General features: G+C 39.2%; 1 protein-coding gene across 1 annotated transcript; it reads left to right on the forward strand.

Annotated features, from left to right (window-relative positions):
* The first annotated feature begins 1,402 nt into the window (after positions 1–1,402).
* On the forward strand, positions 1,403–13,954 carry bckdk (branched chain ketoacid dehydrogenase kinase). The gene is made up of 11 exons (XM_086160434.1): positions 1,403–1,758; positions 5,155–5,223; positions 5,309–5,419; positions 7,152–7,199; positions 8,661–8,780; positions 8,878–8,976; positions 9,148–9,221; positions 9,407–9,535; positions 10,430–10,519; positions 10,590–10,745; positions 11,560–13,954. Exons 1-11 carry the CDS (start codon positions 1,510–1,512, stop codon positions 11,702–11,704), a joined length of 1,290 nt encoding a protein of 429 aa, XP_086016560.1. The 5' UTR covers positions 1,403–1,509; the 3' UTR covers positions 11,705–13,954.
* Positions 13,955–18,848: the final 4,894 nt, after the last annotated feature.

Raw genomic sequence — 18,848 nt, forward strand, 5'->3', positions numbered from 1 at the left:
CTTTCTTGCTCTTTTTCATGTCACTGCCAACTCATTTGCTGATTTTCAGGTAGTATGTTATATATGAGGTAATTTGTGTTTTTTTTTCTCCATTTATAATCTGAGGTAATTTGTCCTAAGCATCATCCCATTACTTTTCTAGGGCAGGGTTGCAGTGGCAGCAGACAGTGTAAGTCAAGTCAAGGGTGACTTGTCTGGAGTGACAGACTTGAGCTCTTCCAAGGGTACCCCAAGGCATTACCAAGCAAGACAGTATAGATCAGTGATCAGCGTACCGGCACGAGTCCGTGGATCATTTGGTACTGGTCCCCAAGGAAAACCTTTCTTGGTACAAAATATGTTTTTTTTCCATTAGACCTTCCGAATCTTAATTTGAAAAACAATTTGAATTTGACAATTTGAACAATTTGAAAAACTGTTTCCGGCTTGGCCTTACTGGTGCACTTCATATTAGAATTGCCAAATGTTGTATTCAGATTAAATACTGTGAAATGACAAAAAAGTTTTTGTTATTTGAACCAACAAAACTGGTCCTGTTATGCATAACAGGACCAATTTTCATGCATAAAACTGGTCCCTGGTATAAAAAAGGTTGGGGACTGCTGATATAGATAATCCTTGCAATTTGGTCTGGGTCAACTACAAGGGCCTGTTAAAACAAAATGGACATACTAAACATCCTTATAAGATACACAAACCATCTCAACCAACTCCTGACATGAAGAAGGCCTCTGAATAAGTCAGGGCAAGTCCCTCATGGGAGGACTTTAGCCAACATTACTTGGCTCGGCACACCCCGATCAATATGAATCAAGTAAATTCTTATTTTCAGGGAAATTCTTGATAGTTTCAGGTTATTTTAATTACTGTGCAAATTTAATCTTGGAAAAAATTTCAAGATCATTTCACGACCCATTTCACATAATTTTTGGTTTATTGTCCATTTATATAGCTGAAAAAAATGTAGAAAATTTGAACTTTTGGTAGATTTTTTTTTAAGATTAAATGGAGCATGACTAAGGTCATAAAGAGGAAGCTGTGATGTCACTTGCCATTAAATATTTAAAACGTCTTTTTACAGGGTATTTGTCGAGGTGAAAGCATTGGTTTATTTATTTTTTACGGAGATCCAGATTAATAAAAGTAATTAAAAACAAGAAGAAAACGTTGTTTTCATATAGCTTCCATACCTACTTTGCTCTCCAACGTTAAGAATAATGTGAACCGTTCCCAACTGTTTCACTGATAGCAACATTAAATTCTGTGTCTGGGAGACGGGGTGCTGATGCTCTTGGCTCCGCCTTTGCTCAAATATGATTGGTTTATTTTGGCTGTTCGCTATCCTTCCAACCAATAGGTAGCAAGTCCTCTCCGTACCCCCTTACTACAGCAGTGGATATACGTGCCTTTGTTGCACTGTTCAGTCGTGACCCTGATGGCTACATAGGAGCGGACTTTTCCGCTTATTCAGGAACCGGGCGGCCCTGGTCGCACACAGCTCGCCACCGAATGCGTCCCGGACTGGCAGCTTTAGCGGCAGAGATGCTGAGCGGCACTGTCCACGGGGCCAGGCCGTGGCTGGGTAGCCTCCTGCTGGCTCCCGTCGCTAAAGCAGTCCAGTCGACATCAAGCGGCGCGGGTAGCCGCAGATTCCGCTCAACGTCCTCGATGCAGGGATTTTCTGAGTTGGCGAGAGAGCGGTCCAAGACTGTCACGTCGTTTTACAACCAGTCTGCCATTGACGTGAGCGCAGAAAAGGTGAGAAAGTCACTTTTTAAGCGATGTGCTGCTTGGTAACGACGGTCGGTCTACCGTGAGATCGAGGGACAAGCTCGGTGAAGGCGGACGGTGACTGCTAGCTGCTAGCAAGGTTCGCGCTGCGTTCATGGACAGAGAAAATGCAGGAAGTGGGGCAGTATCACTAGGTAAACTACTTTTCATCAGTATTTAAAACGCAATACATTATATAAGTACGATCTTGTAAGTCGGGTTATATACCAAGTTTGTAGGATTTAACTGTTGAAAAAGTAACGGTAGTTTTGTCAAACCGATGCCCACGTCAACCACACAAGTGGACCGTAACAGCGTCCTCAAACGTCTGGATCAAAATAACGATGAAGTTTTCCGGAGGTTGGACTACAGATAATTTTATATTTTTTTAATAATGTGCTGTGTACGTGTGCTGCTCCCAAAGATAGCTCGTATAGTTGTTTATTTTGACTACCAGAATGTGAGTGCTTGACCTTCGAGCTTACCAAATCGTGCTGTTAACGCTCAACCGCATTGAGAATGACCTGTTCCATCAAACGTAAACTCCACGCCGTGGTTTGTTTCCTTGTCTAGTGGATGTTTATAAATTGACTTTTGACGAATTATTACAATCTGTTTATAATCGCATGGCAAAGTTAAGCATCGTAACATTAACCAAGACGTCCCAGAGTTTTAAGTCCATGGTCAATTTCACCGTGATGCATTTAAAGCCATAACAGTGCACTCAATGGAGTTAGATTTTACTTTAAAAAAACAAACAAACAAACATGCAGCAGTGAAATTGAAGCCTGTTTATGTGTCCCTGTGATCGACTGGCGAACGGCACGGAGTGTTTCCCACCTCTCCCACAATGTCAGCTGGGAGTTCTCTCCAGCCCCACCACAACCATGAGTGCAGGAAAAGTGCTGTAGACAATTAATATTTTGCAGAACTTAGATTTTAGCCTCTGTTTTGTTGTTTTGTTTTTTATGGATACAATGTATTTTTTAAAATACTGTCAGGAAAAATAAACCCACAGGAACAGTAACACCAGAAAAGGGAACGTATATATTTTGGAATCCAAGGGGTTAAATTTATTCATTATCTGGCAGCTCTATGAATCACTTTCTCAGCTCTATCTGATAAGAAACAAGAACATTTTTCAATTTTTGTCCTTCAAAAAGTCAAGAATGGTCATGTCAAGGACAACGATTTTAGAGGTATTTATTGAGTCTTAAATGTATAAAAAAACATTTTTATGAAATAGTCAAACTTCTTTTTTCCTACCCAAAAAATTCCCAATCAGCCTTAAATTATTTAAAAATTGCAAGTTTATATTTGTGTACTGACTTGCCACAAGCATTTATCCCATTTGATTTGCCTTGTTAATATGTTTCAACTGTTCAAAAATCAGTTTGGTTCTTCTATTTTACATCCTACTTTTAATAATAATTGACTAATGTAACCTTTATTAACCCCTGTGCGGAAATTCGTTCTCTGCAATTAACCCTTCATGGATGAACCACGAGCAGCAGGCATGCCGTCGACCAGCGCCAGCTGAGCAGTTAGGTGTTCACTGTCTTGCTCAACAATATTCGGTTCCAAAGACAATTGCTCCACCTCCTGCGCCCTTTTTTCTTAAACGTTCAAACCTCCTCTGAAGCTGATTCAGTTTTTTTTTAAACTATTTGCATGATAGATGGTTCAAACAGACTTTGATAACCAGATTTTTTTTAATGCATACAGCTGCTCTGTATATGATCCTCAGCACGAATAAGAAAAAGGAGATATTTCCAAAGAGAATTGTTAGATTTGTTTTTTAGATTGAAATTCTTACAAAGTCTTTTTAGTGTGCAAGACCAATGTATTTAGTTATCCTGAATGAAGTTTGCCAAAGGGAAATATCTGTCTTAAACATTCAGATAGTATTTATCAATTCACTCGTATGAAGTCAACAGAACTACATTTTCTGCAAAAGAGCAAACACACAATCCTGTGGCCATCAAACTGGATCCCCCTATCGTCCTGGCTGCGCCTTGTAAAATCTTGCCATAAAGCTCATGAACAGAATCTATGACGAAGGGTAGCCCTGTTGGAGTCCCATTCTTAGTAGAAATGAATCTGACTATGTACTAGCAGTGCAGACCAAGCTCTGACACCAGTCTTATAGGAACCTATTGTGGGGGTTTGGTACACTATACTCCCATCACACCCTTTACAGGACTCTGTGAGCGACACAGTGAGATGCCCACCCCAAATCCAGAGTGCAGAAAGTAGACTGGTTGCACGAACTCCCAACTCCGCTTGCTGGGTTCCACTGAGGGTGTTAAGCTGGTCTGGGGTTCCGTGACCAGGACGAAAACCACAGTGCTACGCCTGAATTCAAGGCGCGACTATCTGACGGACCTTCCTCTTGAGTAAACCTTACCGGGTGGCTGAGGAGTCTGGTCCTCTGTTGTTCAAACAGACCCTGTGTTCCCCCTTCTTAAAAAGGGGGAACACAGGGTCTGAGGTACTTTCCCTGATGTCCATGCAGAGGCGTGGTGATCAGTTGACTGAAGTGTCAAAGACATGCTTTGAAAACCAGTTTCTGTCCACCTGGGCCCCACCTATGGCCACCAACCAGGTTACATTGGTGGTGAACCCATGGCAGTGGGGGCCCATGTTGCCCCATGGGTGCAGGTCTGGCCTCCAGGAGATTGGGAATGTAAAGTTAATCGGAATACAGTTCTTGCATATTCGATTTTTTTTCTTCTTGACTTTTTTGTTATTTATCTGCTATGCCATTGCTTTACATTTATGTGATAATTTTTCTGGAGACAACAAAAGATGAGATAATGAGATGAGATGAGAACAACTTTATTAATCCCGAAGGAAATTGTTGTGCCAGAGTTTCAAGTAAAAACATAACAGTAATAGACAATAGTGGAAAGGAGGAAGAATAAGAAATATAATGAAATATAAATTGTCTTAGCTTAGTCAGTCAGTCTTTCTCAAAATATGACAAAAATATTTGACACCTTTTTGAACATTCATGTTGCAGAAATTGTCATCTACAAATGCTTTATGTAGTTAAATTGCGCACAGGCCATGCTGACTGTTAATTGATTTTTAATATTATAATAAGAAAAGGGTAGTAATGGCAAGAAGTACTCATATTTAATCTGCTAGGTATAAAGGTCCCAATTGTTTGACACCAGTTACCAACTTAATATGAACTTCTGAATTTGGTATCAAAATTAAAAGATCTAGGGAAAAGCATGTTTTATGTTATTACTCACTATAAGCACATTTTTAAGCTTACCTTTTTTGATTTTAATATTTTTTTCCCTTGCACAAGAACTAGCATCGTTGTGTTCGTTGGTGTGTCTGTTGTGTTCATTGGTGTGTCTCTTGTGTCCTCAGGCATCGGTGCGTCTGACTTTAGCAACCTTGCTGTATTCTGGCAAATCTCCTGACGGACATCACATCTTGGTAACGAACTTTTCCAGCTGCACCAAGTGCATTTATAGGTGTATTTTTGAGTATTTGACATCTGTGACTTCTTATGTGATCGCAGAGTAGTGCCAAGTATCTCCACAAGGAGTTGCCGGTGAGAATCGCCCACCGCATCAAGGGCTTCCGCAGCCTGCCTTTCATCATCGGCTGCAACCCAACCATCCTGCAAGTGGTAAGAGATCCTTCTCGGTTTGGCGAATTAGTGTCACCCAAGCTGAAGGCAGGCTTACAATATTGGTACAAAATTGGTCATATACACAAGATCAATTATATTTTTCTGTGGTGACTTAAAATGGCAAGATACATTCTATTTTATTATTTTTTTTCATTCATTATTTTATTTTTTCCTTTTTTTACTTGCCCTTCTTGGATTATTTGCTGCTCACTAGAGAGTAAGGGCTGTTTTCTAAGTCTTATTTGATTTACAAGTAATTTCTCGCTTTTTTTAGGGTTTTATTGATTTTTTTTTTCAGGTCCTACATTTTTACAGATTTTTTTCTCCTACATGAAACTTCACTTCATACTTTCATTTATTTTAAGTAATTTCTTTTTTTATTCTTATCTTTTTTTGTAAAATGCAGGCATTGTAAATGCTCTGCCAATTGAAAAATGCTACATATAGATTTGAATGCTTTTACGGGGGATTTTTAATATTTTCACATGAACTGGAATCTTTTCATTGTATAATATGTGGACCACATGTAGGCCTGTGCTAACACATAGAAAACATTTGGAAAACATGTGGAGCCTCTGTAAAGAAACAAGGCGTGTTTCCTGCAAGATCATAACTTCACATTTTTTGCTGTAAACGAGTCCTCAAGTATAAGAAAGGAAGTTGAAGCCTTTCAAGTATCACTGATCCAACTCTAGACTATTTGGCAAACTCCTCTAATGCTAGGAAGGTCAGTTTCTCTGTCAAGATATGACGCTGTTAGCGTGCACTTGTGCAACATGTTTGTATAAATACGGGAACACTGTATTTCTACTTGAGTCGTCATGACAGCAGTGACAAATGAAGACTGGATTCCTGATGCCAACTGAAAAGTTTGCTCGCTCACGTTTTGTACTGGATGTATAATTAATTCCATTGCCAAACCAAGCACATTCTCGTACATGGAGCAGAGTTCTTCCTGTATTCAATCTGAACCAGATTTTGAATTAACCCCATATTATTTTGGACATTTGGTTGAAATTTGAATTTGTGATTTTTTTGCAATTTGTTTCTAAACATTTTTTTTTTTGACGAGCCAGGATCTCCATCTTGTAAGCATTTCAGTGTAAAAACTGCAGGTGCACTCCCGGTCCGATTTGCTGATACCGGATTTTTGATCTATTTTTTTTTTCCCCTCATTACACTGTTGCTTCATACTGCTACACTGCCTCTGCTTGTGATTTTCAGCTGAACTTTCACCCAGATTCCTTCCTCTCTGGAATCACGGTGCTGCTCTGTGTCAGTTACACAAAGTAAAGCTCTTTTTGTATCTGACAGGTCACGATGCTCTAGCGCTGTCACTGTCTGCTCCTCCATCAGCATTCAAAAACAAACTATTTGTAGCTCCAGTTCGATCTTGTTGCGTTAAAAGTCCCGAGTTTAGGCGTTAAAAACTTGAGGAAAGTCGCCTGTTTTCCTGTTTCTAACACAGAGACACTCTATGTTGTGTAATGTGAAGCGTGTGGGCTTGGGATTGGGAGGGGGCTATTAGATCCTTTCTGGGCCTCTGATCTGCGATGCCTTTGTGACCTAAACACTGTCTTATGCCCAATTAACTTGTGCTAGATTTTCTTTTGAGCAACTTCTGTGCAATATTCAATGTTTAAGGTGTTCCTGCACTTATTTCAAAACTGTTTTTTGTGATGTGTCAGATGGACTGCCATAACAGCCCTGTCTTTTTTTCTTCTCCTAGCATGAACTTTACATCAGAGCGTATCACATGCTGAGTGACTTTCCTCCCGTGAGTGCCGGACACACACACACACACACACACACACACACACACACACCTAAATGATTTTTGCTGCTGAAATGACACCAACAGTGAAACTAGTTATTGGTGCTGCCCGATGGGTGATAATTGAGCAACTATACTTGTGATAGCTGTGCAAATTAGCGTGACATCATTGCTCAGTTTTGCTGGAGGTGGTGGTGCAGATGGTGGCTGTTACTGCTTGCCATGCAATATGAGTCAATTGTTTGTGATATTTAAGATCCTTGGTGTGTTAAAGTCTTTTCAGTTTGTTTTTTTTCTCCACCCCATCAAAGAACAAAGCAAACCAGTGTATCTGTGTTCACTGTCCATGTTGTTACCTGTTGCTGTGTCAGCAGTTCTAACTAGCCCGACATGTTTTTCAACGTCAAATGATTTTCCAAAAGCTAGGTAATTATTTTACCAGTCAGAGCTGAGTTTTGGCACTGATCCCCTAGATTCATTTAAATACCAGGAAATCTTGAATTTGTAAGTAGTTTGCACAAAGTTTAAAAGGTTTGCGTCATTGCTTATCAGATGCATATTTGCCTTTGACCCTTGGTGGAATGATAATCCCAATACAACCTTGAGCACAAGACACATGGATTACAGTTGATTTTTACTGAAAATTGAGTATTTTTTTTACTCCTCCATCTGATTAAATTATATCCCTACCTTAGTGTGACCACACAGCTCAAATGACAGAGTCAAATTTAGAAAGAGGAAGGCATTTGTTGAAAAAAAATCAGTGCCTGGATGTTGTCCTGCTGAGAAACAAAGAAACATTTAGTCCCTTTTTCATGAATAACATGAGATTTTTATTCATTCATCTATTGCTTTCCATGTGACCCATGTGAACACATGCCAAAGTAAACAACCCATTACTTTGGATTTTCATACAATGAGAGCAGTGACCATTTAAACTAGACATTTAGATAATTTATCAGCATGCCTGAACACAAACTAGAAGCACCATGTCACAAGCTGTGCGAGTCCATTCTAGCTTTCAGTTTTTCATCGCTTCGACTTAGACAACATTTATATCACTTTGACCACTCTCAGCATCAAGTTTTTTTTTTTAATTATTTCAGTTTTGCTGATAAAAGGTGAATGTTAGTCAGCAATGAAAAGCTAAAACCTATCCAAGAAAGATCCAATTCAACACGTACAGATGAAAATGCTAAAGAAAAACAGATTTGAAATGTGGGGTTAGAGAAGATATCCAAAGACGTGAAAAAGATGAGAGGATGAGATGGGGGGGTTAGGGGCTGTGAAGGTGACAAGGAGGGGATGAAAAAGAGACAGAAAGCAGGGATTGAGTTAAGAAGGTAGCGATAAAAATAAGATACAAAGAAGTGCATTTCAGTCTCCCAATTGCAGTGATGAGTGCCTCATCAAACACTGAGTGTATCTATGAAGTGAGTCTAAAGTAATTCGTCTGCTTGACAGATCAAGGACCAGGATGTTGAGGGCCGTTTCTGTAAGCTGGTGCAGCAGCTTTTAGATGACCACAAAGATGTAGTCACCATGTTGGCACAAGGATTCAGAGAGTGCCGTCGCCATATCCAGGTGAGGAATAAAACCGCACACGTGCACAAACACCCTGGTTACACTCATGCACACTTATTGTCGCTACCTTCGACACCGGTTTCTCTGTGGTCCATAGGATGAAGCCTTGCTCCGGGGTTTCCTGGACACAACTCTCTGCTCTCGTCTGGGGATCAGAATGCTGGCGACACACCATCTGGCCCTGCATGAAGACAATGTACGTGTCCGAGTCCTTTCTAACCCTGCCAGGGTTTTTGTTGATATAAACTAATATCTAGAAGTAGTGTCTTCTGTAAGTTTTTTTTTTTTTTTTTTTGTAAATTTCTTCTCAGCCTATTTTGAAAAAAAAAAAAAAAATTAAAAGTACTAAATTTTGCTGTGATTTCAGGCCGACTTTGTCGGTATCATCTGCCGGCGCCTGTCTCCTAAAAAAATCATCGAAAAGTGGGTGGATTTTGCCAGGTGAGTCGCTAGTCTGTTTTCTGATTACTGTCCAATGACTGTTGACTCAGAGGTCGTGTGATAACCGCCCGTAGCAGCAAATCGACAGTCGTATTTGTTTGCATGTCAAACAACCCTCACGACACGGATAAAAGCACATCGGCGGCTCCTTTGTTTGTTTGACCTTTCACCTCTGGCAATGATAGGCGCTTGTGCGAGCACCAGTATGGGAACGCACCCAGGGTCCGCATCAATGGCCACGTCGCAGCTCGCTTCCCCTTCATTCCTCTTCCACTGGACTACATCTTGCCTGAGCTGCTCAAGAATGCCATGAGGTAACATTGCCATTGTTTCTACACTGCATAGAAGAGAAAAACAAATGAAAAAGACAAACAAACAAGAATTATTTGTCTCAAAAAGGATTGACGTTGAGAATAAATTAGAAAGTTAGGGGAGGGAAAGCTGCAACTTGGAGGAATGAGTATCTGTTTAAGAAAGAGTGAAAGTTGATGATACTATGGAGGGGGGCGAAAACTGTAAACAGGAAAAGTTTAGAATTCAGTGTGGAAAATTTAACAAAAATGGGCTTCACCGTGGTTAGCGCTTTTGCCTCACAGCAAGGACGTTAAGCTCCCAAGAGGGGGGCCCTTCCGTGTGGCGTTTGCATGATCTCCCCGTGTCTGCATGGGTTTCCTCACGGTTCTCAGGTTTCCTCCTACTGTCCAAAAACATGCTGTGGGTTTCTTGGAAACCCTAAATTACCCAGATGTGTGAAAGGTTGAATGTCTTTACATGCGGCCCTGTTGTTAAGCGGCAACTGGTCCAGAGCGAACCCCACCTCTCGCCCAATGACAGTGGAGATAGTTTCCACCACCCCAGAGACCCTGAAGTGCAGGATAAGGTATAGGTAATGAATGAAGTAACGAAAAATCATGAAATAAGATATTTTTTTAAAAACATTACAAGACCCAAGATTATTTTAAAAAGACCCCCCAAATATTAAAATTCTCACTCCTACAAATTTGTAAACATTACAATGGAGTAAGGAGTCTTGAGTGCCTTATTCTGGAGTTTCAATTTCGAAAGTTTGAGAACGATGACAAGTTGTTCTACTGTCAAGAGATATCTAACTTCAAAAGGAAAAGCATAATAAAAGTGCTCGCCTGTGGAAGTTAAGAAAGAAATATTCCCATTTTCAAGGGAAAACGCACTGTGTGTCTTTCCCGCAGGGCGACGATGGAGAGCCACCTGGACACGCCATACAATGTGCCAGATATCGTCGTCACTATTGCAAACAACAACATGGACTTTGTCATCAGGTGAGTGTTTAGCAGTTGCGTCCCAAGCGCCCCCTCGCCTGCTCACTCTCACAATGTGTCTCCCATCCAGGATCTCAGACCGCGGCGGTGGCATACCCCACCATATAATGGATAAAGTGATGGACTATCACTTCAGCACGGCGGAGGAGAGCGCACAAGACCCTCGGATGAGCAGTCTGTTCAACACCATCACCAACAGCGGCAACCAGTCCAGTCCCATGCACGGGTGGGCGCGCAACACCACACAGCTGTATATACACAACCAGTACCAGTAAAAACAACAGATGAATAGTGTCAGTCAGTCAGCCAGATTTCTATATAAATTGCAAAATGACAACTGAGTTGTCTCATGACACATAGAGCAGGTCTGGACTACCCTCATGATTTACAGAAACCCAACATCCCGTTGTGAGCAAGCATTTGGCGACAGAGGCGAGGAAAAACTGCAGAAACCTCGGACAGATCTGAGCACAATACCGATCTCACACTAGCAATAACAGTAGCACTAAGAGTTACATGGTCCTGGCTGACATGATACAATAATAGCTTTATTATTCCTAAAACAAGTAACAATGGCGGACGCCTTGCAGGACTGCTGCGGTAGCAGCCGCGACCCCATGGAACCTACGAAATGAGAGAGCCCAGGAACTTAGGAAAAGATATGAGGTTACTTTAATGCATTAATGAAGGGACAGAAGTGCAGACAGGATGGAAGGAGTGGGAGTAATGAGAGAAGTGCATCATGGGATGTCCCTCACCAGGGTAAGCTTATCGCAGTATAACAATGGGCCAGTCAAGCCCGACCAAGCTTTCTCAAAAATAATTTTTGTCAAGCCTATTCTCAAGCAAATACCTCTTCAGAGTATTTTAATCTGTTTATTAGAGTTGAGGGAATCTTTATTCTGAGATCATATTGTAAGGCTTGAGGATAGGGAAATCTGAGAACCTTGATTTACCAGTTTAACAATGTAATTGCAATAAGTCTGCAGGTCTGAACAACAAGGTGAAAGTCTTGTCTGTGGCCGCTGTCCGTACTGCAGGTTTGGCTTCGGCCTGCCGACATCGAGGGCCTACGCCGAGTATCTGGGAGGGTCACTGTCCATCCAGTCCATGCAGGGGATCGGCACCGACGTTTACCTGCGGCTGAGACACATTGATGGCAAGGGCGAGAGCTTCAGGGTGTGATGGACCGCACCCTTTCTAGTCTCGGGCATGTCCCCTGGGCCCCCTCTTCCCTCCCCTTTCCTCCCCCCGCCTCACGGGACTGACTCTGCGACATGAGCGCTTGGGGATAAAACGCGTTACAATTCAAAGAAGCTTAAGGACCTTCTTGTTTTTTGTTTTTTTTTTCCTCTTTTTCTCCCCCAACCTGAATCTTCAGGATGTGATGAAGTGGATCATGACGAGTGGTTGAAAGTTAGGACTCATGACTTAAGAAGAAAAAAAAATAACTGCCAAATCCCAGAAGCTGAGTGAGATTCTGGACACGTTGCCTTCTTTGCATGTTTCCTTCCTGTTGCCTTCATCACTTCACTGACTCATTGTTCATTGTTTGTTTGTTTGTTTTTTTCCCCCAGACCATTTTTAGTGGTGATAACAAACCAACTTTTTTTCCCTACAAAAAAACTCTAAAATGTCTCCAATTTCCTCAACATTTTTGCCCTGATTCCATTTTTTTTCCCCAATCATGGGCAAAAGTAATGAAAAGTTCTGAAATTACTGGCATCTGTTGAAAACAGTAATATAGATATTTAAAATAATTTTACCTAGGAATATATTGCTGTAAAAGTGAGAATAAATACCTCTGACATGCATGGATGCATGCGATGATTAAAAAAAAAAAACTGCAAGAATTTGAAAATAAAAAAAAAAAAATAATAAAACATCCAACGAAATGCACCTGGAAATTTTCAATAAACTTGAATTTTTTTCCTTTTTTTTATTTTACTGGAATATATAAAGACCTGGTCATTTTAGTCATGGAATGTCTTGTATAAACATTTTTCTGAATCACACAGGTCTTTGAATTCCACTAACCACATACATTATCTGAAGTATTCACTCGCTTTTTTTTCTCTGTTTCAGCTGTTCTTTTCTATTTTTTTTTTTGTCAGTTATTTCAAGTTTGCAGTGTTTTTTGACATTTTCATTGAAGGATGTTTCTTCTGCCTGAAGCAAGACTGTTGGTTTTTGGTTTACTCAATCAGACAACATAATACCTAACCCCCCTTTTTTGGGCTTTTCCTATTTCTTCCAATTGCAGCATAAAAACACTGTTGTTTATTCAGCTAAATTCTCTATAAGGTTACAAAGCTAAATCCACACAGCAACCTGATTTCAAAAGGTTGTAGATAAGGAGTTTTTCAGAATCAAAATAATAATAAAATAATAATAAAATCAAAATCTTCATGTACAGTGTGAATTTAAAAAGCCATAATGAAACTCACATGCACGCATAGAGCAAAAAAAATAGTATTTTACAAAAAAATACGATTTACGTAAAATACGATTTTGTTACTAATTTTGTGGCACTTTGTTTATTTCAAATCTTTGATAATTTAGACATTTTTCTGAGGAATATTGTCTTTCCCAGTTATTCACAATTCTCAGATATTCACAATTTTTATGCGGATCATCATAGCATCACATTAGCCTGATTTGTTCAATAAAAGATAATTATATCAAATTATTGAGGAATAAGTTGAAAGAGATCAAGCCACAGAAAACCGAAATGTTATTTAAATTGTGAAGAGATGGCCTCTAAATGTTTAATATATTTGCTGGTGACCACAGTGATCCAGTTTTTTTTAGTTCCTGGAAATATGTTTTCTTTCACTTCAAATGTAACATTTATGTCCTGTATGTTTCTGGAAATTAATGAGTAATGAGGATGGGACAGAACACTTTTTAGAGAATTTCGAATGTTCAAAACACCTTTTGTTTAATCTGAGATATGACCTAGATACGTTTTACAAATTCTCTATAAAATTTGCCCTTTTTTTTTTTTTTTTAATATACTTCTTTAAGGTTCTACCACATTTTGTATTATTCAGATTTTCACCTTGTCAGTATAAATGACTTCAGTAGCAGAAACGATCTTTTTAAAACAGTAACAAGTGAATTTCTTTATTTAAAAAGAAAAAAAGCAATTTGAGTTTTGAATGTTGTTGAAGAAGGTGTCAATCATGTCCTTTGTATATGAAAATTTTTGGATGTTGAGGGAGAAGTCCAGCATTATCAAGCTGACTGCCCTCTGCTGGCAGACACAGGGGACGTTCAGACTGATGTAGTTACTGAAATGTGCATTAAATGTAAACTCACTTCTATTGTTCGGGTTTTTGTAATATTTTCAGAAAATGACATCATTGCAATACAGACTGGACTGATTTTTTTTTTTTTTTTTTTTGACTGAGGAAAATACATTCAGACATTTAACTTTTTTGAGTCTTGTCATTATTTAATTTGCAGGAAAACAGGCAGCAAAATAAGCCAGGGTGGAAAAGTACAGTTTTTTGCTTGTATAATCAGAGATATTATGAGCAACCCCCCCCACCCTCTAATAAACCCAATTATGGCAACCCAATGCTATTCTCTTGACCCCTTCAGTTTGAAGGTTGCTGTGAAGGATGCGTGCCAATGTGTCCTGTGAGGGAAAACACTGGACTTCCTGCAGCTTCTGATGGTTGCTGCCTTGCATGGCGATCTTGTCACCATCTTTGTGAATAATCCGGTCTAAAGCGCTTTGAAAACCAAAGGTGATAAATGCACAAGTAAGCTGTGATCATAAATATTAGCAGTGTGTTGAAAAATTTGAAGCTCAAAATTCCTATTATTTCCATACATTGGGAACTCCGCATGTTATCTTCTAAACCAAAACATGAACAAAAATGTATCAATTTTTTTAATTACAGAAAATAAGGCAAATTACTTGGCCTATTTGGCTGTTCAAAAAAAAGTAGCGCCTTCATTTTTCTTAGCAAGCTCCAATATTTACTGTATTAACTGAGAAAAAAAAATAGATTTTCTGTATATTACTAAACCTATATTTAGTTGTATAACCGCTATTTCTGTGAACTCACCACTGTCTTGTACACCTTTTCTTTCATTCTGGCTGATAGACTTCTATTGCATAGTACCTCTGACACTTTTCTCCACCTATTCCAACCTGCTTGAACCCATCTCTTCACCTCTTTTTCACACTCTCAGCTGATCAACATTTTAATCGAAGTATGCTATTCTTCCAAACATTGTCTGTAACCCATGTGCTGGCCTTATCCTCAAACAGGGGCCACATGATTTACACCTATTTTTTCACAGGATAAATAAACTCACCAATTGTACGCCACTCATCTATTTTTTTGAACGGCCATATCAATATTAATTTTCCTTTATTTTCTTTAAAGTCATTTAAAAAATTGAGACATTTCTCCATGATTTGATTTAGAATATAATGTGCAGGGTTCCCAAAGTGTTTTTTGAACCCAACTGTAAATGGAGATCATATCAAATTTGTATATGCGTCATAATGATAATAATAAAATAATAATAATTCTGCATTACCTTATCAGGTTTGATCAGATTTACTAATTTGTATGTGTTAAAAAGATTAAGAGACCGTGTTAGCCTTTAAAAGCAGCTTCCTACTGCTGGTCCTCAGAAAGAATACTTCACGTGGCTTTCAGCGCTCAAGTCTCTTGGGGAAGAACCCCCTCTCCCTCTTCCCCCCGACGCCAAATATTTACACAGTGAAGTGCAAGTTCATAGAGGCTGCATGTGAAATCATAGCGGTGAGAGGAAACGCCCTATGATATTGTAAAAGAAAAAAAAAATTTTTTCAAAAATGAAAAATGGTTATGTTTGTCATTTTTTTAATTAAAAAATCTATAACTTGAATTTTTTCCACTCTGACATCTGACATTTTAATTTTTCAGATTTTTTTTGTTTCTGCAGAACTATAATTGTTTTTTGTTTTTTTTTACTGCAAACAGACTCACAAGAATTAACAATTAAAAATATCAAGCTAAAGGTGGTGAGTGACAAAGAAGTCCCCAAGAAATGAGGCATGAACAAATAAACAAATACAGTTGGTTTTTTTTTGTGTTCCAGTTTTCCTGCTCAAATTGATGCATTCCTGATCTGCTTTGTGGTGTATTTCCTGCTGTTGTTGCTAATTTAAGCCTTATATAAAATACCAGTAATATTAGTAAAAAAAAAACAAAAAACAGAGCAACATGGTGTTCTGGTCGTTGGCGCTTTTAATTCCCAACGGAGCTTGGAGTTTCCATTTTCTCCCACCATATCCTCTGGTTTCCTTCCACAGTCCAAAAAACATACAGCAGGTTAATCGAAAAGATTGGTAAACTGAGAGAATGAATGGTTGTATGACTCTACATGCTGCCCTGAGTTGGACCGGTGATCGGTCCAAGGTGAACCCTGCATCTCACCCAATGTGAATGAATGAATGAATGAAAATCTTTCAAACAGAATTTGTAATGTTTTTTTGCTTACAAAAAATGCATAATGTGTATAATATACTGTATGAGTATATATAAATATATATATACAATTTCATTATTTCATAATCCATATTGCATGTCCTGCAGAAAAATAAGCTGGCAAGGGAAAACTGGGTCAAAATTCTTTAATCTTCACGGGTGGTCTTCTGACCTGCGCTATACCCCCGACAACATAGCTCCTAGGATCACTGGGACACACAAACCCCTCCACCACGATAAGGTCGCAGCTTTTATAAAATGTTTTTGTGACGCGGGAGAACTAAGCAGGTGTTTTCCGAACAGTGGCGACCCCTGAAGGAAAAAGCCGAAAGGAGAAGATTTGTGTGGTTGTCCAGATGAGCAGCCATGTCTTGGCCTGTCCTTTTAATTTCTCTGTTTAGTAGCTCTGTGCTGGTACTGTTGAAATGTAGGTTGCTATAGATTTACAATAATGACAAGTGCTATATTTACAAGTAACTTAGTGTGCAAATCATGTGAATCTCACTTGTGTTCTTGCAGTTCCTAAATTTGCTATTTTAACCTAAATCTGTCCTGCGAGCATCAACTTATCTGGATGAGATGTGAATTACCATGGCAGAGTACACTTCTTGAGGGGGGCCTGGCAGCAAAATATTTGCATTTAAAGCAACAGACATAGAAAACAGCTTGATCAAAGTAGGACTGAAGATGGTGGAGCCCTATCCAGTATAACTCCACATAGTCGGTCGCATTTCAGTCCCATTTTGTCGGTGGCATCTGACATACAGTCGCTTCAAAAATGTCTATCCTAGTTGTCGAACAGTCCAAGGATCAAGAAGGTCAGAAATGCAAACGCAATCATCAGAAAAAAAAAAAAGAATAGCCGTGCAGTGTCAGTTGCATGCAATCTGGTAAAAATCAGAACAAGCTCTGTGTGACAAATGTGTTATATTAGCAGACAAATCTTTGATGAGCCACTGAGATTCTGGGCAGGCAAATACTGTTGAATTCCCGACTCTTTTTCAAGCACATTGCTCCTATGACTTATGTGAGTTTGTGTGTTTTACGAGACCATCAGCAAAAGGTTTCCGTGTCAGAAAATGAGCCGAGCATCCTCATAGCTGGGTTGTCATCATTCTGTTCATGCCATTCTTTCATCACTGTATCATCATTGTCAGTCAAATATACACACGTCCTATTGACTTCTATGCATTTTTCACCGACAGCGAAGTCTTCTGCGCTCACTTGCGTTTCTTTGGCTCTGAAACTTTTGGTTACCCATGGGAAACTTCTATTTTTTTTAATCAATGTTGTTCCGTCGGGAGGCTGCCATTTTAAGGACAGTTTCTCCCACTGGTCTTAAAATGAAGGCATAAGAAACAGTCAGGAATCAAATGTGGGCCGTATTCTGTTATACAGTTATAATTTGAATTGGAAATAGACCAAGAATTGCCGTTGGCCAGCAGGCCGCAGTTTGTACATCCTTGGGTTACAGTAAAAGACAGTGAGTGGCATTTCAAGCAATGTTGTGAATCTCAGAAAAATAAATGTATGAATGAAACTGCTCCTTTAAAGCAATTGAGACCAACAATATTCTGAAAACAGTAATGTAACTTCACTGCAATATTTCTGTGACAGAAACATTTTCATTCAACACACTACAAAACATATTTTGAAATGAAAACATTGTCATGGGTTAAAACTAGCGTGACATCCAAATATAGCAAGAGATTGTTTTGTTTTGTTTTATTTTTACTCCACTCTTATACAATAAAAACATAATTGAATAACCATTGTCAGTTCAAATCGCTATGTTTTATTCCTTACTTGGAAAAAAAAAAAACAATTTAATGAGGAATGATCAAGTTAGTAGTGCTATTTTTTGCTATATCTTTTTATTTTTTGTCTTTCTGTTCTGAAAATACCTCCATGATATTTTGCTTCGGTTACGCAGTGAGTCATACCATTGGTCAGAGAGAAAGCCAGAAGTGCTTTAATTGCAAAAAAAAAAAAAATCATTTTAGTTCATATAGGGAGCTTTTTTCCTTTCCTTTGGGCTGTTAACAATAACAATATCTCTGTATCATCCTCTCCAACAACAACTAACTTCATGTCCCCTTTAATTACATCCATAAATGTATTTACTTCATTCAGGGAGTGGTCCTTAGTATATGACGTCCAGCCTCTTGGCAAACTTTTACATTATAAATGACAATATCATTGACGTTTTTTGAAGCCACCGCTGTAAAAAATAAAAATTAGATGTTTTCTGTGTTATTATGACTTGTAATCAGCGGCGGGCTGTGCATTTCACACCTAGGCCTTCAGTAGTGCTACATTTATCAATCCACCCCTCAAAAACTGCTTTAAAACCCATCTTATTATGCAGTTAGCGGACTGAAAGTGCCAAACAAATCCTTTCCCTCGCTGCAACAGTCCAGCTAGCTTCGGCAGTGTCCTTAGTTGTTGAAGAGCCTATCTAAGCCAAGTCCAGCTTTTCTTGAAACGTCCATCTTGAAAATGGTTTCGCCAATAAATCTGGAACCACATCCATTTCTTCTCTTCCTTCAGCCGTCATGGGTTGACAAAATAGCTATTATATAAATGCTTGCTACAGAGGCGGCCTGCTAGCTCTGGCTAGTACGCTCTCTGACTATCCAATCAAAGGGCGTGTGACACGCTGACGTTACCACAGCCTTCTAGAAGGCCTTGGTGTCGCAACTCAAAATCCGATTAGTTGAAACAAGACTTATTTTTTGCGAGAGCACCTGGGAACCTGATTCTTTAACTTTGACCCTGTGTGGCAAAAATAATGGCTGAAATGTGATTGGTTAAATGCTTTAGTATGACAATAC

Source organism: Fistularia commersonii, chromosome 15 (assembly GCF_037954325.1).
Source record: "Fistularia commersonii isolate RoL2024-O1a breed Wild chromosome 15, RoL_Fcom_v1.0, whole genome shotgun sequence".
In the NCBI taxonomy this organism is placed as follows: Eukaryota; Metazoa; Chordata; class Actinopteri; order Syngnathiformes; family Fistulariidae; genus Fistularia; species Fistularia commersonii.